At 43.4% G+C, this 27,382-nt stretch overlaps 1 protein-coding gene across 7 annotated transcripts in view; it reads right to left on the bottom strand.

The window, feature by feature from the left end:
- Positions 1-27,382, bottom strand: part of PPFIBP1 (PPFIB scaffold protein 1) — a 94,427-nt gene that overhangs the window by 46,321 nt on the left and 20,724 nt on the right. For all 7 annotated transcript variants that reach the window (XM_085324411.1, XM_085324412.1, XM_085324413.1 and 4 more), the window contains exons 2-3: positions 10,197-10,358; positions 7,848-8,053 (exon numbers count right to left, since the gene is read on the bottom strand). In XM_085324411.1, the coding sequence (XP_085180537.1) occupies positions 7,848-8,053; positions 10,197-10,260 (270 nt within the window). In that variant the 5' untranslated portion in view covers positions 10,261-10,358. The remainder of the gene's footprint in view (positions 1-7,847; positions 8,054-10,196; positions 10,359-27,382) is intronic.

Below are 27,382 nucleotides of genomic sequence, written 5' to 3'. Positions count from 1 at the left end.
AGCAGAACCGGAGTACAGATTATTTTCCCACAAAACCAAATAATATCTAAATTTATTCAGTTCTACCAGCAGTGGCCAGGGACATTTTATAAAATCTGCATAAAAACAGACCTCCTGCAATCTACTGAAAACAGCAAAACCTCATGTAAAACTCAACAGCAGTTTGCTTTTTGTCTGAAACATGGTATCTTCTGCATAATACCTGGAATTAACTCTGCAATGTCAGAGCACTTTTTAGGTATGAAAAGGCAGAAAGTCATTGACTTTGGTTACAGACGTCATGCCAGCTGTTTCCGAGAGCAGCAACGCTGGTGTTTCACGCAGCAGTCCAGAGATGGGGACCGGTGGGAACAGCCATGCAAGACCTTCCAGCAGGTCTCCTCTGCTCTGTCCTCTCCCCAGAAACAAAAAAGATGATACCAGGCACGTTTTTCCTCACACGGAAAAGGGAAAGTCACAGCTGCCTTGGGCAATAGGGTGGCAGGAGCAAGAAACAGCAGAGGAAAGGGCTGCAGGGAGTTTTAAAAGATAGAGGAAAGGTTTCTCTGCACTTGGAGGCTCACAGCCTCCTCTGGGACAGAGCCTGGCAACTATTGCTCAGTGCAGAGCAAAGTGAAAAATAATATTTGATTCAACAACAACTGCAAGAGTATTTGAGGCATTTTGTAGGTCTGGACCAAATTTGTATCATTTGAGTCTATACAGGATTAACACACTTTACTAGCTGCAAAAAGCAAGCTTTTTCCGTCTTCCAAAGAAGGCTCTCCTTCATCAGTAACCGAAAATTTATCTTGAATTAAGCTGTTAGACTTTGCACGTGTTTTTAATTTAGGGATTAGCTGCCAAACACGGGATGGGAAGAGAGAATGCAGATTTACCAACACTGATCTTAATCCTATAAACAAAAGAACAGTTGTCACGATGCCACCGAAGCTTCTCAGAAGTTTAAAGTTAAGCATTTACTTAAAATGCCTTACAAGATCAGATCTAGTGTGCTTAAAACTCTGCAAGATCAATCCATTACTAATCTGTTAAATATGTGCGTAAGCTTTGTTTGCAGTCATGCAAGTAAAAATCTATATTGCTCTAGCAGGAATTATTCCTGTAAGAAGCAGATACATCACAAAACTTTCAGTTTGCCTGCCCTYTGTCTTTTAATCCATTTTCTCTAGAACTTATTTAGCCTTCTAAACCACAGAGAAGTTTCTAAAAGCTCCTGTTTTAACCTGGTCATAAAACATTTTATTGTTTCCCCTCAAACACTGAAATCTCCTTTCAAAAATAAAACTCCTCTTTAGCCTACTGTAGCTGATACCCTCATTATCCTTCACTTTCTCTTCTGCTTTTGAGATAAAATAAGGAGAACAAATTACACTATTCCTGCTGAAGAGGTGAGCTGATTTATATAACRGGTTCCACCACTCCCCAGCATTATTTTTGGTCCGTTCTTTGTGTGAGAAATCACACCGACTGTTTGGACCACTACAGCACAGTCAACAGTTAGGCAAGTGAGCTGTCCTGGACATCTCCTTCCTGACCATCTGGAGTAAAATTAGACTTCATTAACATGCTTAAGTTGTTCAAATCATTCTAATACACATTATCTACATTTAGCTAAGCACAGCTATTGCTCACCCTGTTTTAGGGAGTCCCCTGCAAAGGGGTTTTTCAAAATCACTTAGTGGGTCATGGACAGACCCACAAGGTCCTCCAAACAAACTGCTCACCACCGGTTTCCCCGTCACACAGAGTGGTGACGGCTTTGCCCTTCGTGTGCACCAATTCCACCCCAAATTCATGCTGGAAGAAATGACCCAAAGCAGGGTGTAGGCACACTGTTGGGAAGTCCATCGCTGTCCCCACAGCCCAGCATCTCCTACTTTTCACGCTCCCCTGCTCAGCCTGCTCTACAAGCTACGACAGCAGGCATGTAGATCCACTGCCAAGTCTTTTTTTAAAGTTTACAGAATAGTTCTTAAAGAATGAGTAGGGGAAAAAAGAAGAAACACTCAAAACCCCACGTTATAGCTTAAAGGCTTTGCTAAAATACAAGCGAATTCTCAAAAGAAAATCAGCCCAAAATAGACCTTCACTCCGATGAATTTACCTGAAACATTTTCTAAACTTAAGTAACACGGCCGTTGAATAGGGAAGGTGAAACCATTTCAAAATGTTCAGTTTTTCCAAGAGCAGCTCAGCTGGTATCTGATACAACGGAAAGATGAAATGCTTTTCCCAAGCAGTGCTACCCAGCCACGGCTTGTCACACGGATAAACRCGAGAGCCAGAACGAGCACAGAGCACGAGCACATTCTTACCTTATTTAGCCAGACACAGTGGCCGTGAATGTCCCAGCTATACTCCATATCGGTCATAATTATCTTCATGCATTTAAGGACGTGAGCGACTACGGCACAGAGCTGAGGCTGAGCACGGTGGCCCTGGCGGCTCAGCGTGGTGCTGCTGGGGCTCCTCCGCACCAGCCACAGCACAGAGAGGTTAACTGGAGGCAGATCTCCTCATCCAACCAAAGACAGAGGAGAACGTGGCACCAGAGTGGGAGACGTGGGAAGCGAAGCTGCGAAGAGGCACTCCTCACAGGCGACAAGCAGCTCCTCTGGGGAATTAACACATCAAAGCCCATGAGGAGCAACCTTTCCTCTAAGCTGAACCTGGAGAGCTCTACCTCAAGCACAGCAATGTGCCAAGCACAGAAATCCCAGACAACAAGATCATTCCCACATGGCCAGGCTCCTGTCTGCAACGGCTAGGGGCTAATTTATTCCTTTCATTAGCTAATTTCCTCTCCAGGGGCTAAGCTACCAGACAAGACGGATGGACCTGTTGACTTCGGATGTTTCCTGCTCATGACCCTCCACCTGATGTGCAACAGCCACTAGAATAGAGCACAGGACAGGGGTCTCTGCCCCAGTCCACAAGGGTTAAATCCACCCAAACACAGACACCCAAGGGTGGCCCATGTTCTGGATTACTTCATCCAGTCCCGAGAACACTCAAAAAATCACGTGACAAAAATGGGCTGGAAAAACCATTTTCAGTGAGGCATGGAGCTGGGCTGGCTGCAGCAGGTGAGCTGTGCTACCATGCAAACCTGACCGGAGTGAAAGCAGCCCCCGACTCATGAAAGCTGCCCATCTCCAGAAATGCTCATCTCATCCCTCTCTGAAGAGCCTCCCTGGTGAGAGCAATTCCACACCTCCCTTGTCCRTGGAAATAATTCAAGTTAAAAACACAAATAAGAGAGATTCCGACCCCACTGCCCCACTGCAAGAAAAACAGAAGGGAATTTTCTTCTCTTGATATGCTATTAATTTTAAAAGCTGGAAGAACACATTTAATTTGCATGCAGGTGCCAAGAATAAGAGGGGAAAAAAGTTAACTAAGCAGTCTCAAATCTCATGTGTGGCTTGTCTCCATTTATGTTATACTTAAGAATCATTTAATCCAACCATAACAACCAACTTCTTTGTCCTTGCATTAAAGTTGCAATTCCTCCACAACATCAGCATCATTACTAATTACTAATATTTTTGACCTCAGTGCCCTCACTCCTAGAGTTCTATGCTTACCTGAAAAAGCACAGCTCTTATTAACAAAACCAGGATATTTATAATTCATAACGATGGATAAAAATCTTCAAAATATGAGCACTAAAGAACACAGAAAAAAAAAAGTGAAAGAGGAACAGGAACAGAAGCAGTGTTCTTTAAGCCAAACTCACGTATTTTGGATTGCAAATCATGATTTTCGAAAGCTCTGCCACCCTGCCATTGGGGCTGCTCTATAACCAGAACATTTGCTGAATGCTCCAGAACTGGAGTGCACAGATTTTTCTTACTGCTGATAAACTCATCCAAGATGCATGAAGATGCCAAGCAAAGAAGTGTTATAAATGAATCCCAATTATCTTCCAATATTGAAAACACCCCAGTCTGGACAACCATCTTTAGCAAGAAACACACAACTCCAAATACCTAGCAACTTTAGATGAGCTGAAAACGTACTCCGAGTAACCTCTGAAGACCCTTAGAGTTTGTTGCATTTTAAAGCTCTCCTATTCAACATACACTGCTACAGACAGTYGCTTCTTAAGCAAAAAAACCACAGTTTCATGATGCTGATTCATGATCATGTTGATCATGCACATTTTAAAGCAAAAGTATTATCCTGSCTCTTTTGTTCAGGAACCCACCACAATCGCCTGACCAGGACCCACTAGGATGAGGAGCTTGGGGAAGCTGGCTGGGAAGGGAATTGCCACCTGCTGTACCCTCCAGCCTCCTTTTTCACAAGACAGTTGGTTTCCAACTTTCTGGGAAGACTGTTGCATAAGACATTAAAAAAAAAAAAAGTACTGTCAAGAAAAATAATAACCAGAAAGAAATCTGTCTCGTTTGTCTCAACTGAAGAAAAACTGAACATTCATGGCTAGCAGCAAATTTTTTAAGAATTASTCTTCCACAGATGAATCTATCAACTTCCAGCTGAACAAAATGGGGCTGGGTTGGTCTCGCAAAAGGTAGAAATTGATTTAAAATGGTCTTGTTACTGGTAATGACATCACAGATTACTTGTAAATTGTCTATATTCAAGCCAGAAGTGACATTTTTCCAGAGTACAGCACATGCTTTATAAAAGTACACAAGAAAAGAGACCAAACACTTCTACCAATCACAGGAAAACCTGGAAAAATGCTAATACCAATCTATAGTAATGATCTGGCTACAGAGTTCGGGGCTGATCCCCATTTCCGTTTCCACACTGAAAGTACACAGTCTCAACACTTTTCARCTTAGGGAAGGCCTCAGTCCTCTTCCAGACTTTGAACACGTGGCCTCGTTTCTAATTAAATCACAGCATTCATCTGCCACCAGCTTGCACATGGAGACATGTGCAGGTTTTCAGCTACACAGCAGTCATTTTTTAGTTCTATGAAAATCGGGGGGGAAAACAGCTAGAAATGGTGTTTTCTTTAGTTAAACTGACTTATTTGTGCATCAGAAAGYTGCATTTACAACTCCTCTGAGTCCCTCAATGGGAACCACTTGGTCACTCCACTTGGAAGGGCTCTGCCAGAAGTTTGGATACCCTGCACCCAAGCCRATGTCACGTGGCCATCTGGCATCCACCAGCTGAAACACCTTGCATGAGACCAAGCATGCACCAAGCATGAGACCTTTCAACTCTTTAGCCCCTTGTGAGTGCTTATATAGTCTTTTTAAATACCTGCCAGGCAAAGGAAGTGGTCCCTAAGAAGCAATACTGTGACACAAGACAGTCAGTTCTGACACGCCAAAATTGAACACTCTGTCCCRTTTTACAGAAGTGAGCAACTCTGGGAGGCTGCTGTCAAAACCCTTCCTTGACTGGGACATCAGCAGTTTCCCTTCAGAATGGATTTTTTTTGTGTGTAACAACACATTGTTTGGCATCTGTGAACACTATTTTTGTTTTCTTCTCAGATGTCAGAACCTTGGCTAGAGCTTCAGATGGGATGTCATGCACCAGCACCAGTTTGATATAACTTGTTCACAAGTGAAGGATTGAACCGACTTCAAATCAGGGAGTCGTCTTCCCATCCTTTATAGGATAAGTGTTATTACAGAAAGTCTTTCCTAGAATCACCTGGGCATTTCACCTAACACCTTCTGTGCACWGTCAGGGACCTACAATATTGGTAATTCTTTTAAATCTCATGATCCTTGCCTGTAGCACACTATGAACATTCAGTCTTTTGTACTAGGGGTTTTAAAGACACCACAGATATAATTAGGGCAATACTGTGAGGGATGAGAAGTATAGATGGAATAGATATGTAATCTTTTGTACTCAAAGCCYGTACACATTCTTTTCAGTGATCAGGATTCACTAAAATCAGTAATATAGAGCACTTCTTCCAAATTCAGCTCCCAGCTGTAAGGAAAACCATTACCATCTCATTGCTATTTGGTGATCTATGTCAACTGACTCTGAAGGATTTTGTTCCACGTCCTATCGGGCAGGTATCCTCAAATCACACCTTCGTCACTACCAGGGGCAATAATTGGCCAGACACTGCTGCCTGAAGCAACAACCAAGCTTCACTGCTGGGCTCTGTTGCTCCAGAACAGCACATACAGTAGATAAGCCTCACTAAGTGTGGACTACTGATGTCTATGCAACTCATATTATTTTATTTTCCAAGGCTATCTGGCATATGAATATTTAAAGTCCATATTTGCACAAAATCTGTTATGCCCCTTGATTTCCGTTCCACGCAGACCAAAGACTACTTACAGCAATGTTCAGCGCTGTATGTTACAGAGCAAGGAAATGCTGATGGTAGCAAGAACTCTCTGCTTTAAAGATCTGACCAAAATCACTCCCACCTCCTCCTCCTGATCTTAATGTTTTCTGCCATGCTTTGACAGAGTGGGCGAGATCCAAACCCCACTGGAGCCAACGGAAAAGCTCCCATTTGCTTCATTAAATTTCAGGCGTTTTCAGTTGAGTAGAGTAAGCAGTGGTTCTCCCCCTCAAACCCTTTCTGCAAGTCAGCACGCATCCCCTCGTTAATTCAGGTCTCCATCTCTTCTCACGGAGGCTGCACACAGCCCGCGGCCACTAGATGGCACGTCAGGTCAAAGGGAAGCAACTTCGGTTTGATGGGAAGAGCGCCCAGTTTCGGGTGCAGGTTTTTCAAACGCTGCCTCTGACAGCAGCCTGCAGTAAGAACGCGTTCCGTGTCACACAGACCCACCACTGTTGGACCTTTCCTGGAGCAGACCCACAGTTCGTGGCATCTGGTATCCCAGCTTCAGCAGCAYACTATCACCTTGGCCCACGCCAAGCGTGTCAGAAGAAGGCATGGGGACACGGCTGTCGACAGAGTTGGCAAAATCTAAAGATTTGCACACTCGCAGCTGTCACTCCGGTTTTTAATAGTTACAGACTGACTTAAACTCTGAAGCATGATATCCCCCAACAAGTCTTAACTTTCAATGCTAGAGCTTCCCTGAAATTTCTGCACACCTACACCACCATAGGAACGCAAATTCGGCCACAAATCACAAGCACAAGGACTCCTCTTTGGACCTGCTGGAAGGCTGCCAATCAAAGGGCAGCTGGAGGCAAAAACAGTGGGTCCTTCAAAAATGAAGCTGTAACTTACCTTCTACTAACCACAAATTTTTCCTTCTCAACGTTCTCTTCAGAGAGACCCCACCCTTGAATAATATTTAATTTGGAGGGAAAAACCAAGGCTCAGGGAAAGAATAGCCTCTTCAAGTATATTTTGGTGTATTTTTCAAGCTAGAATAACAAATAATGAGACTGACAAGCACAGAAAATAGAAATTTGATTCGGTTTTCAGATTAACAGGATGCTGAACTTATACCATTCACTTCCATTGTAAGTAAGATAGGAAGGCCAGTAACAACACTGGCACTTGTAGAAAATGTTCTGTCAAAAATCCTTTTTAAAGATAAATTCCTATTAAAACAACTTTTTTTCTATTCAAGTGTCTGATTCCTATAAAAATGTCCTTCCCCCACTTCAGAGATGAAACTCCCATTACTGAACATTTTTTCCTCACTCAAATGAGGCACAGTGGTACATCAAAGATAGCATAGGCCAACATCTTGCATGAGGTACCTGAACCACAGCATTTCTGATACCCCACAGCAACATCTGCACATCAATACCTCTTCCTTTTGGTTCTTCCATACCTACTCTAAAATTTCAAACTGCCTTCATAAAATACATGCCACTTTGTCTGAGCCAGGCATGTTAACAGGTAAATAAAACATAAGTCAGTATTTTATGGGTGAAACAAGGTGCCACCATACCATTTGACTCTGGAGCCACTCAATCAGAGCCTCTGCCGTTGAATCTGGGACCTGGCATCGCAGCCCTTCTCTTTCATCTGCCTCCATCATCTCCAGCAGACCTCGCAGATCCTCCACCAGATGCAGCGCTCGCAGGCCCCCCATGAAAGGCGAGGTGGGGGACTGGCAGTCAAATATGCCATTGGAATACTCCAGCGCCTTTGAACCTGTGTTGAGCAAAACCACATGGAATAAATCACAGAGCTAATGGATAAATACGCAATAAGATGAGCATGGTTTAGACATCCTACGCATCTTCTCCCACCAATGCAGACTTATCTTAACCAAACTCAGAGCTGGTCCTGGCTGCTGCCCCTTCTCGCATGTTGCCATATATCACACTGCAATTTGGAGAAAAGCAATTCTTTGCCGACACACATTTGGAGTTCCACCTCCAACAGCTTTAATGCACGAGAACTTCACGAGGAAGAAGATGGGCTGATGGGACCAAGGAGTCACGCATCCCAGCAATGCACAAGAGTTCAAGGCAAAGGCTGGGCTCCTGCTCCCAAGGATATCAGAGGCTGAAAATAATGTGGAGGAAATATGCTCTGCTGATAATGCTTTGGGTCGCCCTGTAGCACTTGCACGACCCGAGTTAGACACTAACGGTTTCCAGAAGAAACTTTGTTCAGCATTTTTTTTCACAGAAATATGTGACACTTCTCTAAGACCTTGGAAAATTTTTGAAAGAATAAACAAACATAAGAAGATACATAGACTGAATCACTTTTACAAGCACAAAATTAAAAAAAAAAAAGTTTGATATGGAAGTGCTGACATTTGCATGCTAATATAGAAAGAAAATCTTATTTGCATAAACTCACAGTATGTATGTTTGACCTACATTAAAACTTGCTATATGTGAAGTAAGGAAGGAAACTGCAAATTCAGGATTAAGGTTGATTTAAAGTAACCTAGCTAATTCCAACCAGAATTTCACAGCATGTTGATTTGTGACCTTAATACTGTAATGCCTAGGCACAATGAGATGTATTAATGACAAAACATTAGCTTTGGTACTGTCAGCTTTTGGAAATTACAGAGATATGCCGTATATGTACTTCCATGAACCTTCATTCATCTCATCTGGCAAGACAAAAAAACCAGCAAGCAATCTACTCGTTCTCTTTGAAAAAATAAAAAGAGAAAACTTCCCACAGAAGCAAAGCAGTTGATATCATTTTGCCATATTATTTTATAGGTCTGTAAAGGCATATGTGCAAATTAAGTCTGTGGTGACTTAAATATCGCAACAGCACATTTTATTTTTCTATTAAACCTCATACCGCTATAACCAGCTTAGGCTCTGGAAAATACAGATACATGATCTGATCCAAATACTAATATCTACTTATGGAAATTTCTAAAGTCACAGCTTATATGTATTTTTAGAGATCATTATGATCCAACTGAATCCACTTTACATCTGTGCCTGCTATGTGTCCTTAATAACTTTAGGAAAATAGCAGAGAAAAGTTGTTGTCCAAGTTAAGCACACACCGCTTTGTTTTTTCTTTATTTTTTCTTTTCTTTTTTAACTTTTTTTTCTTTTCTTAAAGGAAATTATTTTAAGTGGAACTATTAAAGACTTTATAACTGTGTTGCTATCCTTGCAGCATATTTTTTCAGTTTGGATAGCAGTTTGCAAAGTTCTGCTGGAACAAGATTAAACTATTAATTTCCTGCTGTTTTGCTCCTCTGTGTTGTGTACTTACGTTATTTTCCAGCTCACTAGACTTAACTTAAAAAGCAGAAGTTGTATACTTCATGATCCCTCTCTTTAGTCCACTTAAAATTTACAGGTCCTTATAAAACATACTAATATTAAAGGCAGTTTCAAACCAAATGTTTGGACCCATAGCATTCCAACTTTGGGGGGGGGGGAGAAAAGAAGAAAATTCAATTCATATTTTAACTCTTCAGAGTTGACACAACTACAGAGTAGTCAGGATTAGACAATCTCTCTCTTCCAGCCATGCAGCTGCTCCTTCAACACACCCATCCTGGTCTGAAACATGCCTAGTCCTCRGCTTTCATGATGCTGCTTGCAGCAGTTAAACTGCATCGTTCAGCCTTTTTAAGCAGCATTTTGATAGGAGGTGGGAGAAAAACTCCAACTCATTTAGCCCTGCCTGTGGGTGAGGGTTGGTGCAATTCCTCTGCTCCGCTTGCTTGCAACCCCTGCGCTCTCAGGGGAGACACCACACACAATCACAAGCACGTTCCCTCCTCAGGCTGCACTTCCACCCTCCAGACACACAAAAGGAGGACTGAAGTCCTTAATAAACAACTGCCCTGAGCGTTTACCTGCTATAATGCCGTCCATCTGCTCCAAAGCAGCAGCCAGCATGTCACTTGCATCACTCATCATCTTCTCTCTTCTCAAGGACAATCACCAGCTATACCATAAGGAGTAACAAAACACCAAGAGTGGGAGGTGGATGCAGAGCCTCTGGTCTGCAAATCAATCTGCAAGAGAAAATTTCATTTCACTGCATGGTCTCTGAATCCACACACCGCTGTAGCTGGACTGAGAGGCCGTATGGAWGAATTTATTAAGAAATTTATTAGCTTAGTAATTATATTTAATAATATTATTAATAATTTGATTTAAAGTTATTACTAATAATGTAATAAATAAATAAACAGAGCGGGGCTGTTTGCTGACCTTGAACAAGACTTGGAGATGGCTATCACCTGGCATGAACTGACAATTTGAAGCATCCCCTTAATGAGTCAATTCCTGCTTTTGGTCAGCCTGAGGCCTGCTCTGCCAGCAAGTTCAGGCACTGAAGGAGCATCCCATAGAGCGCTTCAGAGGTCCCGAACAGCACTCCTGAGAAGCTCACATAGAAGACACGACCTCCTGTACCTAAAGGTAATTACAACTCAACAATAACCCTAGTGTCTTTCCTTTACATTTGTTCTCCCCAACAATCTCTTGATACAGAAGAAGAGTCTGACTGTTTGTTCAAGATTCTTGGACGCCTGATAAACCAGCAGTCCTGGGTGTATTGCCATTTGCCTACACGCCAGATGTCTAAAATGTCCAGGACTCACTGGAGGCAGCGTGCATGCACAGACTAGCCCTTCTGAAGACTTTGCTCCTGGCTTACTGGAGCTACGCACCATAATGATGGAGCGTGGTCTTACCTTCAAACCTTTGAAAACCAGAACTGGTCCCCAGGGCCACCAGGGACCAGTCTGGAAAAGCTAACCTGCCTGACATGCTGCCCGAGCAGGTCAACTACCAGTTTTTAAACCCCAAAGGGCTATATAAAAGAAAGCGCTGTTACAAGTTAAGCACATCCTTAAGCACTGTGCTGAGCTGGAGCTGCAGAGGTTAGGGGCATACCCTCTCCTTCCCCTCTGGCACAGTGGATGCACAAGCCATTGAAATAGTCCAGATTGTTATGGCTTTAATCCAGGACACGAGACTGCTAGAAACATAGATACGGAACAAAGCTAAACAAAAACCAGGACGGAAAACTTGCTTTAAACCTCTTGCATACCCTGCCATTTGGTTGTACATTAGCCCTGATGGCTGCTGACATTTTCTCCAACAGAAGCAATTAAGAAAGTTGTTCACAGTGTCTCTGGTGCAAGTCCTGGCACAGAGTCTACTAAAATCAAATCAAAACAACGAAAAACCCACAAATGTTATAAACTGAATTTTCCTTCCCACAGACCACTTTTTTGGTTTGACCCAGCTGATAGGTAGCTCTTATTGGAGGCTGCCTACTAGCTCTTTAAATGCTATTCTGAAAAGGCCAATGAGCATTTCATCTTCTATATCAAAACTTTCACTATATGAAGTGGATCCAAACCCTAAGGCAACTTCTGAATGATGCCGCAAAGACTCTTGAACTTAATGACAAATGCCTTGTTTTATGGTTTAGTCGCCAGAGTTAGGAAAAACAAAATACCTATATGTGAGCATCCTTAAAATCTTTAAAAAAGAAGTGGTACCATAATTAAAGGCTTCCAACCTTCAAGGAGGCATCCCCAGACTTTAAACACAATCCCAGCAGTATAATACCTGCCATGATATGCAGGTCCCACAAGATATTTGGTCAGGTACCCCCACGTGCAGTAAAAATGAGTAGAAAACTCAAATTTTTGCAAATGCATTCACCTACACAATTCTGAAGACAGTCTTGTCCTTTCTCTTCTAGATTTCCCAGCTCTGATAACTAGATCTAGAAGTCTACTAAACATGGGTGTCTCTGACTGYAGAGTGTAAATGATCTACGTTAGATTTATATCTGAAGGCAAAGAGCACAAAGAGAAACCCCAGGACTGCTGCTGCCCTGGGCAAAAGGCTGAATTCACACCTCAGCCTTTAAGTGGAAAAGAGCCAACAAAGCAAAGCGCCACTCAGATGTGCAAAATCCAGTTAGCGAATGGGAACTGGCAGTGCCCCTGATATTATCCATGTGCATAAACATCTGATAGGAGGGAGACAAGAAAATGGAGCCAGACTCTTTTCCAGTGGCACCCAGTGACAAGACAAGAGGCACACTGAAATACAGCAAATTCCACTTAAACAGGAAAAACACTTCTGTGAAGGTGGTCAAGCATTGGAATGGGTTGCCCTCGTGGAGCCCTCACCCTTGGAGCTATTCAAAATCCAACTGGACATGGTCCTAAGCAGCCTGTTGCAGTTGACCCTGTTTTGAGCACGGGGCTCAACTGGAGGCCTCCAGAGGTCCCATCCCACCTCAGCAATCCTGTGAGCTCAGCCACGCTCATGATGAAGCCTTATCTAAGATACCATAGAGGCTGTCTCCAAACAGCCAAGATGCAGGACACATGACAAGGAACAGAGAGCTCTCTAATCTCATCTGTACATAGTGCATCCCCTGTCTCTCACCTTACGTTACTTGGGGGTGAGGAACCTCTAACTTACATGTGCACGATAAAGCCATGGCATGTCGGCTCAGGTAACTCAACATCACTCTACTTCACCCAAGCACAACCACCATTCAGTTTTCCATGAGAAGTACTCCTCACTTTTCCTAAACAAAGTTTTGTCCACTGTTACCAAAACCCCTAAYGTGGCTGTACTGACCAGAGTAGCAGGGGCTGGCAGTGGTACTGATAGGATGCAGGAGACGTCCAGCATTTACCCCACCAATACCAAGTCCTACCTCCGAGGAAGGCTAGAGGCCAGCCTGCACAGTGTTTCCCCCACTGCTACTGCAAAAGCAGCTACACTGCTGGGAGTAGCAGTGAGAAGTCTTAAGATCAAATTTAACTAAGCGAGACCATGAAATCCAACCAATTCTCCAAAAATCCATCGCTCGTGAAACATCTGTCACTAGACTGACCAAGCCTACAGCTGAAAAGCGTTGAGAGTTAAAGAAAAATGAACAAAAAGCCCCTAGCACAAACAGCTGGAGACGATGCAACTAGATCCTGTTTTCACCAGTAATTTGGCCCTAGAAAGTAGTCACCAAAAACCAGCCTGGAACAGCATATCCTTCTCTGGACACCTTCCCAGCATAGTGCTTCACATCTAGCAGTCAGGAAGCAAAACTGCTGTGACAGAAAAATAATACTGGAGGCAATCTTCCTTGATAAAGGCACAGAATTGCGTTTATTCTTTACACACCATCACCGGCGTGTACGGCACAGAGAGGCAGGGAGAAAAGCAAAGCCCTCAGACACCAGTGAACTAAAGAACTAAACTGCATAAAAGAAGAAAAGACAACAAGCCCCAGGAGAAGGGATGTAGGGGAGAATAGGAAAGGGAGGTGCAGAGGAAAGCAAGGAAATATAGTTAATAGATATAAGTCACAAACCAGGAGCCTTTTGCGTATTAAATTACTCATCTGAAATTCAAGGTACTTCCAGTGCAAATAAAACAGGAATGAGTTCAATACCGGAACATCAGTGGATTATTCAGTACGTTCTGCAAGGGCACCGAGACCACCTCTGACTCCTGAAGTTTGGGAGGATCTCGGACTGACTACRACCCAACAGACCTTCCCCTTCCCTGACGAGCGCATTCCTTCCCTTGCTTTGCTTGTCGTGACTTTGTTCTAATAGAAATAAGACCTAACAAAAAATTCAAGGCTGCACTTTGCTTGCTGGCAGCAACTAAGGATAACCACACAGTCAGATAACATAAATGGAAAATCCATCTTGAAGAAGCACAGTGGAGTTCTTAACAAAATAAGGAATAGATAATATTTAAGATGATGTCATGTGGAACAAACTCCTTCCTTTTACAAAAGTAAAAGGAAAGAAAAAGGAATGCCATCCTGTAAGCACAAACTGATCTATGACACAGCAGATAAGCAAGACACAAGGTGCACACAGAGACAAAAAGGCAGATGCATGAAATTTATCCATGACCATCACCACCAAGGACATACCTGGGATAAAACCGTAACAAGTAAAGTGCTGACAGTGCTCTGCCTGACAGACCATTTAAAATAAGTTTTTCCTTTTTTAATCAGGAAAATGACTTACCTTCCTTACTCCTTCAATGCATATACAATAAAGGCAGGATATTGTTTTGCTTTGTTTTGTTTTTAAATGAAGTAGCTCTCTCTTCTAGAGCTCACAGCTGAATACCTCGCTCATGTTGACAAGAACAAGCATTACTTCATCAAGGCTATATTTACAATCCACAATTAAAAAAAAATGCAAACACAACTATCTCTATTATCAGCTACAATTGCTCTTATGACTAGCTGACATTTATCTCTCCCGTTATAAAGAAGACGTTATTTAGTCTTACTTGTTTAATGTCCTTTCCTCTGGTTCCGACACACCAGTCTGGTTGCTAGGGCTATGCTGTTCACTTTTCAGTAGGTGGAGATTTTTTATTTTTATTTTTGAATGACATACAAACCCTCTGGCTACGGTGCTAGTGAAGATATATTCCAATCGACTCTCAGAGAAAAACAAAACACTGCCCTGCAAATAAATCTAAGGAAAGCTATTAAAAACTGGGGGCTTTTGAGCTTTGTGAATGAGAACTGCAGTCTGATGGATTCAAACAGGAAAGCTCTTTGAATATGGGTTTTAAAATTAGATATTTAATGAAGACAGCAGACTAAAAAAGAAAAAAAAAAAGGAAAAGCACTTGAATATGTTACTTATTTTGGAAATTAGTTTCCCCATCTCTGGGGGGAAACCTCTCTACACCAAACTACAAACCTAGAGGCATCTAGAGGCAACATTTTCAAGTCTATTTTTTGTTTTGGGATGCTTTCATGCTGGACTTAGAAAACACACTATCCTTTAAAATCTAGATGTCCAAAGGAGTTAGGAGAATGAGCTGCCTCTCAACAGGTCCTGAGGTCATGAGGAAGCACAGTATCCCCCAGCACAACCCCTCTGGGGAAGGACAGGAACTGGCCTTTTTGTCCAATTCACCTTCTTCTTTGCACACATGCTCTGCAAACATTCAAAATGTGGAACAGTGTCAGCTACAGATTATTTTTGTGATATCACGCAGTAAGATGGATGACCTGAGTCTTCCATCTCTTTCATTCCTACATACCACTCTTTAAAACAGGAAATTCTGATACACAGAAATGAAAATTTTGATTAGGTTTTGTTTCTTAAGAGCTGGAGAGAATAAAAAAGGAACCCTGAAGACAAGGCTATTACCCTGTCAGTGTGCCTCAAAAATACCATTAAAAAGCTAACAAATTACAATCATATTTTAAGAGAGAAGAGATGCTGGGTAAGGAAAAGCTGTTCGACACCAAAAATAAGATCCCAAATTTCATGTTGCTGTAGAAATGAATTTCAATGTGTTCTCAATCCTACATATAAGAGCGGACTGTGCAAGAGGTCCAAAACATCTCCTGGCTTTGTCTCATTCACTTCACACCTCTAAACTAAAATCCTCTGCAGTTAATTGTTATAAGGTGAAGCTCTCTTTTTTTAAGCTAAAAGCCACTTCAGATGCATAACTGCACCTATCTCTACTCTTACTACTGGCTAGCCAGAAGAGAAACCTGTAYACACAGATTTATTTGTAAAATATATTTGAATTACAAATAAAAGGTGCTTCAAGCAAAAGAAATCTAAATCACTAAAATAATTTCTCAGGTTCTGAAGAGCCCGAACTATAGTGTTATCAGTCAGCAGCTTTTTAACGCTTAATAACGAATATATTCAATGAATTTACACTAGGGGTCATTAGCATTTCTCTTAACAGCAAGAAAAAAATCACTTCATGGGTTTCAGGATTAAAAAAAACACACAACAAAAAAGATAACAGATTCTTGCCRAATGGATTGCGTTGATGTTTTACAAGAGAAGAACAATTGAAATTTAAAAATTAAAATAAAATAAATGCTGGAGATCCCTTAATGGGAATCATTTAGACAAATATATTATCCCAAGTCAGGGAGAATAAATTACTTAGTTCCCAAATTCATCCCACAACATGTTTCGAGCTTTGCTGCAATCTACGCCTCAAGCAAGGAACCAAGCAGGTGACAAAAATTATGATGGAAGACATTAATCTATAATACAGTTTAGACCAAAGTGCTGTTTCTAAAACTCCCTCCTTTCAGCTTGCAAAGGAAAAAAAAATCTGACATCTCAGTCTCTAAAAGGGTAACAAAAGACAGACATATCCACTTTTCCTATAAGAGTGCGTGGGGGGTACGGTAAAGCTGGTGATTCACATATTGGCCCTGCCAAGGAGCGGCTCAGCTCATTGCAGGTAGGAAGGCAAACTGGCCAGGGTCGGTCTCACACCTGTATCTYCCCAAGGAAGCTCCACCRAATGGTKYCTTTTCTTTCCTTTTCTTCTTCACTGTCACTGGCCACTCTGCTCCCGTGCCCCTTGCATCACTTTTTTGGAGCGTGTGCTTACCCGCTACTATCTCGCCCTATAGGAGCTTGTCCTGTAACACCTGAATAGTCATTAAACATGTGCCTAAAAGCGTAACAGCCCGGTGAGAACATCCACATCCTGTGGCCAGACCTACAAGTAGTCCCCGAAACAGGCCCAGGCTGATGTCCCCAGCCAACCCATGGACACAGCAAGGCCCAAGGGCTGATCTCAACTCCTCYGGACAGCAGGTAGTGATGGTGCCCTAATGAACCATCGCTTTAGTCTTCTTTTAATGGCTCATCACAGGAAAGCAGGAACTGCCATGCCAGATCAGACACAAAGCCCACTAGCGCCCAGCACCGACTGCTTCCAAAAGAGATGAAGGACTTCCGAAGCAGAGGGATGTCCACCATATTAAATCTTCTCCTTTTGCTAAAGTGGAGAGCCTGGGACACAGATTTGTGTGCAAGTCGAACATTTGATTTCAAGTGCAAATAAAAGGTGCTTTTGAAATGATCACGAATAACTAGTATTTTTGTACAGCTCTGCAAAAGGGATATATTATACACATTCTTATGAATAAAAAACAACTCAAATGTTGGTAGAGGCTTACTCAGATAATGCCTATTGATATATATATATACACATATATATATATATATATATATACACATTTCTTCTTGCATTTGCTAAACTATAGCCAATGACATCAAAGCAGTATTATTCCTGTATTAAGCAGGACTGCAAAAAAGCAATGAATGTCTCTTTGTTTCCTAATTCTAGATCTTTTCTTTGTTCTCTGGATTTCATTATACATCTTTATTACACAATGAATATTACTTATTTCCTTTAACTGATATAAATGAACAGAAGCACTCTAAAGTGGAAAGCCTGCCCCATGGTACATAAGATGTAACTCAAGATAAAAGATGTTAAAGTCATACAACAGATTTAAAGTATACTTTAATAACASAAAGCACAAAAGTCTTTCCAAGACACAGCTGCTTATAATTGGGAAAAACTGCCTTCTACCTTGCCTCAAATCACACAGAAACTTTTATTACCAGCCAGCTTAGCCTCGTTATATATTTTTCTACACTTTGCATTAGAATTTGTTAGACATGYTAAAACTGCTTGACATACAGCAAACAGCCTACACAAACACGCAAACTCTCTGAGTCAAGGTTGATGGCACAGCTTCATATCCAGTTACAAAACAAACTACTTAATTTTGTCTGCAGCACTGAAATCACTCTGGTTCCTTACCCTTGCTACCCTCTCCTCCAGCAGCCCTTTTTATTACTATAATTGAGAGAAATTTCAAAAATACAGTCTATGACAGGTTACTTTGGTTTGCGATGGACAAGGCAGCTGTGTGCTCTGGATTACATGGAGCCAGTCAGAACAGCGGCATTTAACCTGCAAAGCAGATGTGTAACGTAATGCAAATACTTGTCTGCAAACATTGCTTCAACTCCGTTTCACTATTTACGCGCAAGTAATCCAAGGTCCAAGCAGAGTCTTATAAAAAAGCACAGAGTATTTTTTTAAGCTGTTCATATTTTTACCAGCTATTTTGTAAATATTTTCACAACCACTCAGACTGAAGCGCCTGAGAAATCGATGCATTATTTTCTCACRTGTTTTGCTTGGGTCTGCTGATTAGCAAAACAACGGAGATATTCATTTCTTGYGCTGCGACTGCTCCCACCGGCACGGAAATGCCTCGCATTCCCCATCAACATGTTAGCGACACRCTGCGGCCATGCAACAAAAGGGACATTGTTGTCAGGAGCCCAAAAGGTACTTCTTCAAAATACCTTAAGAACCACGAAATCCCAAGCATAACCCCAGGTTTAGATCAGATTTCACAGCACATGCCTCCTCCTTTTATGTTTTTTCCTCTCCTTTTGGCTGAATCCAAATTCACAAACTGCCATATCCAAAAGGGATCAGCTTTGGATTTTAGACCTCCAAGTCTAGGAGTATCTATATCCACAGCTTCAGCGTCGGCACTATGCAAAACATTACTTGAGGGCACAGAGGATCAAAAGCCCAGAAAGTGAATAAAATATATCTAGCGTATTTTCACATGTGTAACTACCAATTCTGTAAAAAAACAGTCAAACACCCTCAATCCCTTGCAGTTTCACTGCATTGACAGTTGCACAGGGRAAGCTTTCCCCAAAATTCTACCATTATATCTCTCTCAGAATCGGTAAAGTTGGAAGGGACCTCCGGAGATCATCTAGTCCAACCCCCCTGCTCTAGCTGGGTCACCTAGAGCATGGTAGACAGGGTTGCATCCAGGCAGGCCTTGAAGAGCTCCAGAGAAGGAGACTCCACAACCTCTCTGGGCAACCTGCTCCAGGGCTCCGTCACTCTCACAGGGAAGAAATTCCCCCTCATGTTCAGACACAACTTCCTGTGCTTCAATTTCTGCCCATTGCCTCATGTCCTGTCACATGGCACCACTGAAAAGAGTTTGTCCCCGTCCCCTTGACACCCTCCCTTCAGATACTTACACACATTGATAAGATCCCCCCTCAGTCTTTTCTTCCCCAGGCTGAAGACGCCCAGCTCTCACAGCCGTTCCTCATGTGGCAGGTGCTGCAGCCCTCTGATCATCTTTATAGCCCTACGCTGGACTCTCTCCAGTACCTCCATGTCTCTCTTGTACTGGGGAGACCAGAACTGGACATAGTACTCAAGATGAGGCCTCACCATGGCTGAGTAGGGGGGCAGGCACCTCCACCTGCTGGCAACACTCTTCCTCATTCACCCCAGGACACCATTGGCCTTCTTGGCCACAAGGGCACAGTGCTGGCTCATGGTCAATTTGTCATCCACCAGCACTCCCAGGTCCTTCTCYKCAGAGCTGCTYYCMAGMAGGTCAGCCCCCAGCTTGTACTGGTGCCTASRGTTATTTCTCCCTAGGKGCAGGACYCTGCMCTTGCCCTTGTTGAACCTSAKGAGGTTCCTCTCCRCCCARCTCTCCAGCCTGTCCAGCTCTCTCTGAAGGGCAGCASAGCCCTCTGGTGTTRTCAGCCAYTCCTCCCAGCTTGGGATCACCATCAGCCAACTTGCTGAGGAGGCACTCTGTCCCCTCATCCAGGTCATTGATGAAGAAGTTGAACAGGAYGGGACCCAGTACCRAGCCCTGGGGGACGCCACTAGTAACAGGCCTCCAACTAGACTCCATGCCACTGATGACGACCCTCTGAGCTCTGCATTTCAGCCGGTTCTCAATCCACTTCCCTTGCATCTACATCTGATTTTGTTATCTGAAGATTTATTTTTCAGGAATAACACGCAAAAGAAATGTGGCCCATTTGAACTATATGTTTTATGCATGAAGATACTGCAGTAACTTTTTTAAAGTCTCACAATTTGTGAGTACTGGAGGTTGGCAGTACAACCACTGCGCTACTGATACGCTAATGCTCTTACCATACAGTGTGATTTGCAATATCTCAGCCCTCAATGATCTAAAAATTAAACAGGCTAAACCCTGACATGGTTKAGGATTTTTTTTCTTCATTTGCAATGAGGATGGGAGATAATTTTAAAGAGAAAAATAAAGAAAAAAAAMCAATACATCATAGGCCAATTTTCARTCTGGTTTTGTCTTGCTCACCTCAAAAACTCATGGACTTTTTTATTTTCTTTTTTTCCTATCCTAAAGCCCTTTGCCAATAGCTCATGATGGAATTATGCCAATGGCTTATTTTTAGATAGTGCATTTAGGAATTTGAGAGATTCTAAATCAAGACAATCTGCTTTAGATAGCATATGACCATAATTCCTATTTAAAAATGACATTTTACTTTTAAGATTATTAAAATGTCAGATGAGAGTACTGTGCATTGCAAAACACAGACTTCAAATTTTGAATTAATCCTTAGCTTCAGAAAAGCCTGAGGAGTTTGCATGCTAAATGTATATCTTAAGACTTGCACGTTTGTTTGCACCAGTTGGAAAGCAAAGCCATATACAATTACTTTCATGATATGACAACTGCGGTGTGTACTATGATATTGCCTACCCGTGCAGCCCCAGAGCAGGACTGCACGGAGGAATGCATTCCCAACTGTAGAACAAGGAGAGGCTTCTTGTTCGAGGAGGGCAGAGCTCCTCGGGTGCAAATAACAGCTCTCGTGAGTGGTACAACTCATAACTTGGGACACCCTGTGCACCTTGCCCCAGGTCCTGAGCTGCTCGATCAAGCCTTACACACATCCCAAGGAAGTCTAGACACAGGACGAGAAGGAGGCACCCGCAGCTACCACTAGTTCCCAGGGTTGCCCCCAAATTGCTGCTGCCACGGACAGAGCTCAGCCAGTGCTGTTCCTTCCCATGCTGCCTCTCTATGGGTGCCTGGCTCCCCACTTCCCTACCCAGCATACAACTTCCACTCCCCCAGTGCTGCTCTGTGTCTGATAACCAGCAATTTTGGTGACAACAAAAGGTTTTTGGTTTGGGATCTTTTCTTTCCCCCCTCGTAGAGAGACAGGGTGGTGCTGCTGATTTTGCTTTTTTAGCACAAAAGTTTAAAGTGTTAACTCAGTGCCAAGAATTAAGAAGTAAAATAGCTGATCTCTGTCAGCCCCAAGGCAAGGGTCCCTAGGACCTTCCAGGGAATAACACCAGATGCCTTCAGTGCGCGGCAGTGGCCTAGAAGTCCCAGTCCTATGCAGCCCCTGCAGCGCAGTAAACCATTTTGGCCATGTAGACATCAGTCCTCACTTAACTGCTAGTTTAAAGCACGTTGCCTCAAAAGCTCTCTCCTAGATGCCATACTGGTGAGCAGCATGCAAACAAAGCAAAACAAACGCCTCTTATTACGGTGCAATTTTAAAGAACCATTTGTTCTGAACATATGGTTCTGAACACTGGCTAATGCTTGCTGGTGCTTTACTAGGAAATCAGGCATCCTGCAGCGACCAGGCACCACAGGGCTGAGTCAACAGTGTCAGGGGAGCCCACACTTGGGCTTGCCTAGATTCTCATCACGAAGGCTATTTTGAAACCACTTTTCCCTTGGACGCACACAAGCTTGTGTATTTGTGTTTCTAGTAAATGCAGCTGAGACAAGTTGCACTTAAAATTTTCAGACTTTACAGCTGGGAAGCAGCAAACAGCTCTCTTGCTGTGGGCTCTTTTTTCATGAAAGCCTGCAGCTAGGTCTTTAGGAYAGAGCCATTGCCTACTTCTTCCTATCTCATCCTCTTCTTGACAGACAGATACCTCCTCACAGTTTCCTGCAAGAAGGTATTTTTACACCCTTGCAGTTTTTTCATCCTCCTGCATCACATAAAATTTCAGAAGAACAAGGATTGAGACGTGCCTGAAACTCAGAGGAACTCACAAGAGAAAGGTATCGCACACTGGGATGAACTGGAATGACCCCCAACTTGGGGCAGAACCACAGCTGATACGAACCTATCTAGTCAGGTTTCCACACGATGACTAGGTTATTGGTGGGAGCAAACCTGCAACCTGAACCACCTAAGAAGTAACAAGGCACCTACACAACTGGAGGAAAATCAGCTCACAAGAAAATAAGTTGGCTGAATTTCATCAGCCATCCTTGTTGCAACCAAGGTAGGGGAGTCCGGGGGGTGGGAGGGTCACATTTTGGGCAGGTCCCATTTACACTTTGAAAGATCTGACAGCATAGTCAGGCAGGCAAAGCCAAGAGAAACAGCCAGAGCCTACAAAGGGAAACACCATCATGTTGGCAAGTGCCACTGATTCTGTGAGAAAAGAATTCACTTGACCTAACGTGGTTGGGAGGCAATAAGCTAAACAGAGATAAGGAAGAGGTGGGACATAGATGAAGAGTGCGAAGTTGCTGTCATGGCAGGGCTGATACAGGCAACAGCACAAAGCGACAGCACACACCGCACACCGGCGGGCAGGGGGATGACAGCAGGGCCGCCCACCGACCCCCAAAATGGTCTCCAGAGAAACATGCTGGTTTTGTGCTGCCTGGCTGCCTTACACTCATAGCATTGCCYCTCCCCAGGTCAGCAAGGAGAACAGCCCTCTTTACAGGGTGTGCTGCCTCAGTTTAGAGGGTGTTGCCATACCCCTGAACCAGCAATTCTGACTGGCAAAAGTTAAAAAAAAATCTCTGCACATTTGTTTTGGAAGCTCTTACACGTTCTACTGTTCATACTGCAAGGGCCAACACTATCTTCTCTCCATGYGCTGGTTCAGCCATCAGGCTCCTGGAGGATGCTGCAGGGTCAARGGTGATAAGGACCCAAATGCACAGGGAGGCACTGTACCTATCTGCTGAGGGCACATAGCTGGAGATCAAGGCAAACAAGGCGGTAGGCTATTCACACTGCTCCCCAGAGGAACTTCAATCACTAAAACTCAAGGTTGGCTGCGTTTCTGTAAAAGCTAGAAAATTCTAGGGCAGAATGAGCAGTAGTAAGAGGCAAAATGACCTTTATGCCAACGTTATTCCTACTGAAATACATTTAGAGGCCAAGTTGCAAAAAGGAAAGACACAAAAACTGCTTTTGTATATTTGATGCTGAATTCAACCAGTTGCTTTGAAAGTGACATTCGAGCCTTTGAAGGAAGGCTCTGGCTCACCACATAGTGTCCTAAGGCAAGAGGATCAGTACCCCAATGTGACTGYGCTGACCAGTGAGGGCTTTGCAGAGCGTTGGACAATACACAGCCCCCAAAGTCCTTTAAGTTTCTCATCTGACAGTCTTTAAGAATTACTGCATCTTCTTCATGTCAGTAAAAAGAAAAGTCTGAGAGACTAAAATGAGTTTACTTGCTACAGATAATTTGCTAACTTTTATTAGCTACAGAGGTAGTAAACGGAAATGCTTGCTTCCTGCTTCTACTAACCTAACAAAAGACTGCAGACAGAGCTGTAAAACATGAATACTGAAGTGGAGAATAAGATAAGAGCAGTACAGGCAACTTTACATTCCAATTCCATTAGCGTAAATATACCTATAAACTATTTGGTTCGGGCAGCTAGAGCACCCTAGCTGTAGCGGTAGGCTGCAAAGCTGTCTCAAGAGACAGGGTAAGCACTGGGTGCACGAGCAGATGCTGCACCCAGTGCTATCCCAACTAGCGGTGCCACAGACCCACATCAGCAAAGTTTGAAACAACTGAGGTGCAACTACATCATGCTGTGATAACAGTCAGGTAGAAATACCCTCATGTGCAAGAGTCAAATTGCTGCTCCCCATTAATACACATCTGTAAAGTACTTAAGCCTGTCTATAACTTAGATATGCCAGTCTGGTTTACAGATTTGGCTGCAAAGCCAGTTTTACCAGACGCCTTGCAGTATCTAGGAAGAAAGTCTGGAGAAGGGAAGACTTTCCTTTGGTTGAGGAGGATAGGATTAGAGACCTTCTGGGCAGGCTAGACATCCACAAATCCAKGGRCCCRGATGGGATGCACCCACGGGTACTGAGGGAGCTGGCAGATGTTATTGCCAAGCCGCTCTCCCTCATCTTTGAAATGTCCTGGAGAACTGGAGAGGTGCCTGAGGACTGGAAGAACACCAATATCACTCCAGTCTTCAAAAAGGGCAAGAAGCRGGACCCAGGCAACTACAGGCCAGTCAGCCTCACCTCCAAGCCTGGAAAGGTGGTGGAACAGCTCATTCTGAGTGTCATCTCCAGACATATGGAGGAAAAGAAGGTGATCAGGAGTAGTCAGTGTGGATTCACCAARGGGAAATCAYGCTTTGCCAACCTGATAGCCTTCTAGGATGGAATGACTGGCTGGGTAGATGAGGGGAGAGCAGTGGAYGTTGTGTGCCTTGACTTCAGCAAGGCTTTTGACACTGTCTCCCATAACATCCTCCTAGWCAAGCTCAGGAAGCGTGGGTTAGACGAGTGGACAGTGAGGTGGCTTGAGAACTGGCTGAAAGGCAGAGCTCAGAGGGTTGTCATCAGTGGTGTGGAGTCTAGTTGGAGGCCTGTTACTAGTGGCGTCCCCCAGGGCTCGGTACTGGGTCCCATCCTGTTCAACTTCTTCATCAATGACCTGGATGAGGGGACAGAGTGCCTCCTCAGCAAGTTTGCTGATGATGATCCCAAGCTGGGAGGAATGGCTGATAACACCAGAGGGYTCTGCTGCCCTTCAGAGAGAGCTGGACAGGCTGGAGAGCTGGGCGGAGAGGAACCTCMTSAGGTTCAACAAGGGCAAGKGCAGRGTCCTGCMCCTAGGGAGAAATAACTCTAGGCACCAGTACAAGCTGGGGGCTGACCTGCTKGRGAGCAGCTCTGMRGAGAAGGACCTGGGAGTGCTGGTGGATGACAAATTGACCATGAGCCAGCACTGTGCCCTTGTGGCCAAGAAGGCCAATGGTGTCCTGGGGTGAATGAGGAAGAGTGTTGCCAGCAGGTGGAGGGAGGTGATCCTGCCCCTTTACTCAGCCCTTACGAGGCCTCATCTTGAGTACTGTGTCCAGTTCTGGTCTCCCCAGTACAAGAGACATGGAGGTACTGGAGAGAGTCCAGCGTAGGGCTACAAAGATGATCAGAGGGCTGCAGCACCTGCCACATGAGGAACGGCTGCGAGAGCTGGGCCTCTTCAGCCTGGGGAAGAGAAGACTGAGGGGGGATCTTATCAACGTGTATAAGTACCTGAAGGGAGGGTGTCAAAGGGATGGGGAAAAACTCTTTTCAGTGGTGCCATGTGACAGGACAAGAGGCAATGGGCAGAAATTGAAGCACAGGAAGTTGTGTCTGAACATGAGGGGGAATTTCTTCCCTGTGAGAGTGACGGAGCCCTGGAGCAGGTTGCCCAGAGAGGTTGTGGAGTCTCCTTCTCTGGAGCTCTTCAAGGCCCGCCTGGATGCAGCCCTGTCTAACATGCTCTAGGTGACCCAGCTAGAGCAGGGGGGTTGGACTAGATGATCTCCGGAGGTCCCTTCCAACCTTACTGATCCTATGATCTAGTCTCTCCCAAAACCCGACATCTTGCAGAGAAGAAATTCCACTCAGTTTTGTTATGAAAAAATACATAAACATTTTTTGAGCCTCTTGGCTGCTGAAAGAAGTTTAAAGTGATCTATCCTAGAATTTTGAGCACAGGAACCCTCTTGTTTGAAATTTAAGATCTTAGTGCATAGAAGGGATGTAGGATAACAGGATTACCTAAGAAAAAAGCCAGCAATACTGCAAAAAAACTAGGATGCTTAACTGTTTCCCTTCTTTCTCACTTCCCCCAATCTACAGATATTATTAAATTTCCAAAAATAATACAAGAAAGTTCAAACTATTTTAATTAAAAGTACTTGTTTTTATAACATGTAAAGACTAAAAGTGTCACCTCACTGCAATTTCATGGTTGAATTGGGAAAAAGTGGTTTGTGTGTAACTTCAAATTTTTCCAATGTTTTGTACACGCACATAAGCCATAATAGCGCATAACCCACAGAGCAAGTACGCAACAATACATCTAGTATTTGAAATCCTACCTAGCCCATCATTTATACACATCTAATTAGCTCTTCAAACACATACACACACCCTTGAGCTCTGGGAACTACTAGTATAATCCATGCAATCAAACACTTTGATGCCAGAATCTCTGCTTGCCAAAAAAGGAAAAATAACAACCCTTTGCTTCAGCACAGTTGGGCATGTTTTTACAAGTGTGAATGCCCAAGAGTAAAAAGCTCATATCCAAGATCTGAACTCTCTCAAAGTTCAAGATATTTATTAGAAGTTTCTGCTCCACTTTCTAAGAGGAGTGTCACAAACACCACTCCTGCCCGCCCCCCAAGGACATGTCTCCCAAGGACCACGATGCCCATTCCCTAGAATAACTAATGCAAATCACAAATTTTGAGAGCTTAAGGCACAGAAATTTTTGGGGGCTGTATCAAGTGATTTCCGTTGGGCATGGGGTCACAATATTGAACAAGTATCATGACATAGCAACATCATGCTTTGGTTTCCCTGACAGACTCCACTTCTCAGGCTGTCACAGCAAACATCCCAGCACGGACAGATGAACAAAGGACCACTTGTCTACCATAATGTAAAATCAAAACTAGCCCAGAATAAGTCAACGCACACTGAGTTGCAATCCTCATTACATTTTGGATGAATTAATCAGACTTAGTATTTCCATACAAATGTTCTTCTGAAGACACATTTTCAAGATAAAACTTCAAAAACCTTGAGGGATCAGTTATATCTTTAATGTTATATTCCTTTGAAGTACTTTCCCTTTGTATTTCGATGACACTTCAAAGTTTTCCTACTTGCATACACATCAAATTAGATATCTGATGCTAAAAGAAACAGACATTAAGTGTTTCACTTTACCAATCTTTTTGTTTGGGGGGGGGGGAGGAGGGGGGCCTCAGTCTCATAGAAAGATGTACAGAAACTATATGCAGGTTTTCACTATACTAGTTGGCCAAGATTTTCCTCATGTATCAAAGGTCAAACGGAAACAGTTCCACTTGGGGTTGTAGATCCTGGTCCCAGTGAGCAGCAGAGATTTAACCTGTAGGGTGCAAATAATCTTGCTGACCTCAAGCAGGGGTTTTTAAATCAATGGAAGTGCCCAGTCCATGAAGGTCTTGGGAAGGAGGAAGCTGTGCTGGAAACAAAGGTCCTCCTGCGTTATCAAAGCCTTTACGAAGTTTCATGGGGGGAGGGCAAGTTGATCATCT

Source organism: Rhea americana, unplaced genomic scaffold (genome assembly GCF_003343005.1).
Source record: "Rhea americana isolate MKP2758 unplaced genomic scaffold, rheAme1 scaffold_91, whole genome shotgun sequence".
Classification (NCBI taxonomy): Eukaryota; Metazoa; Chordata; class Aves; order Rheiformes; family Rheidae; genus Rhea; species Rhea americana.
The sequence above is the reverse complement of the archived record's forward strand: the minus strand, read 5'-3'. Positions and strand labels throughout refer to the sequence as shown.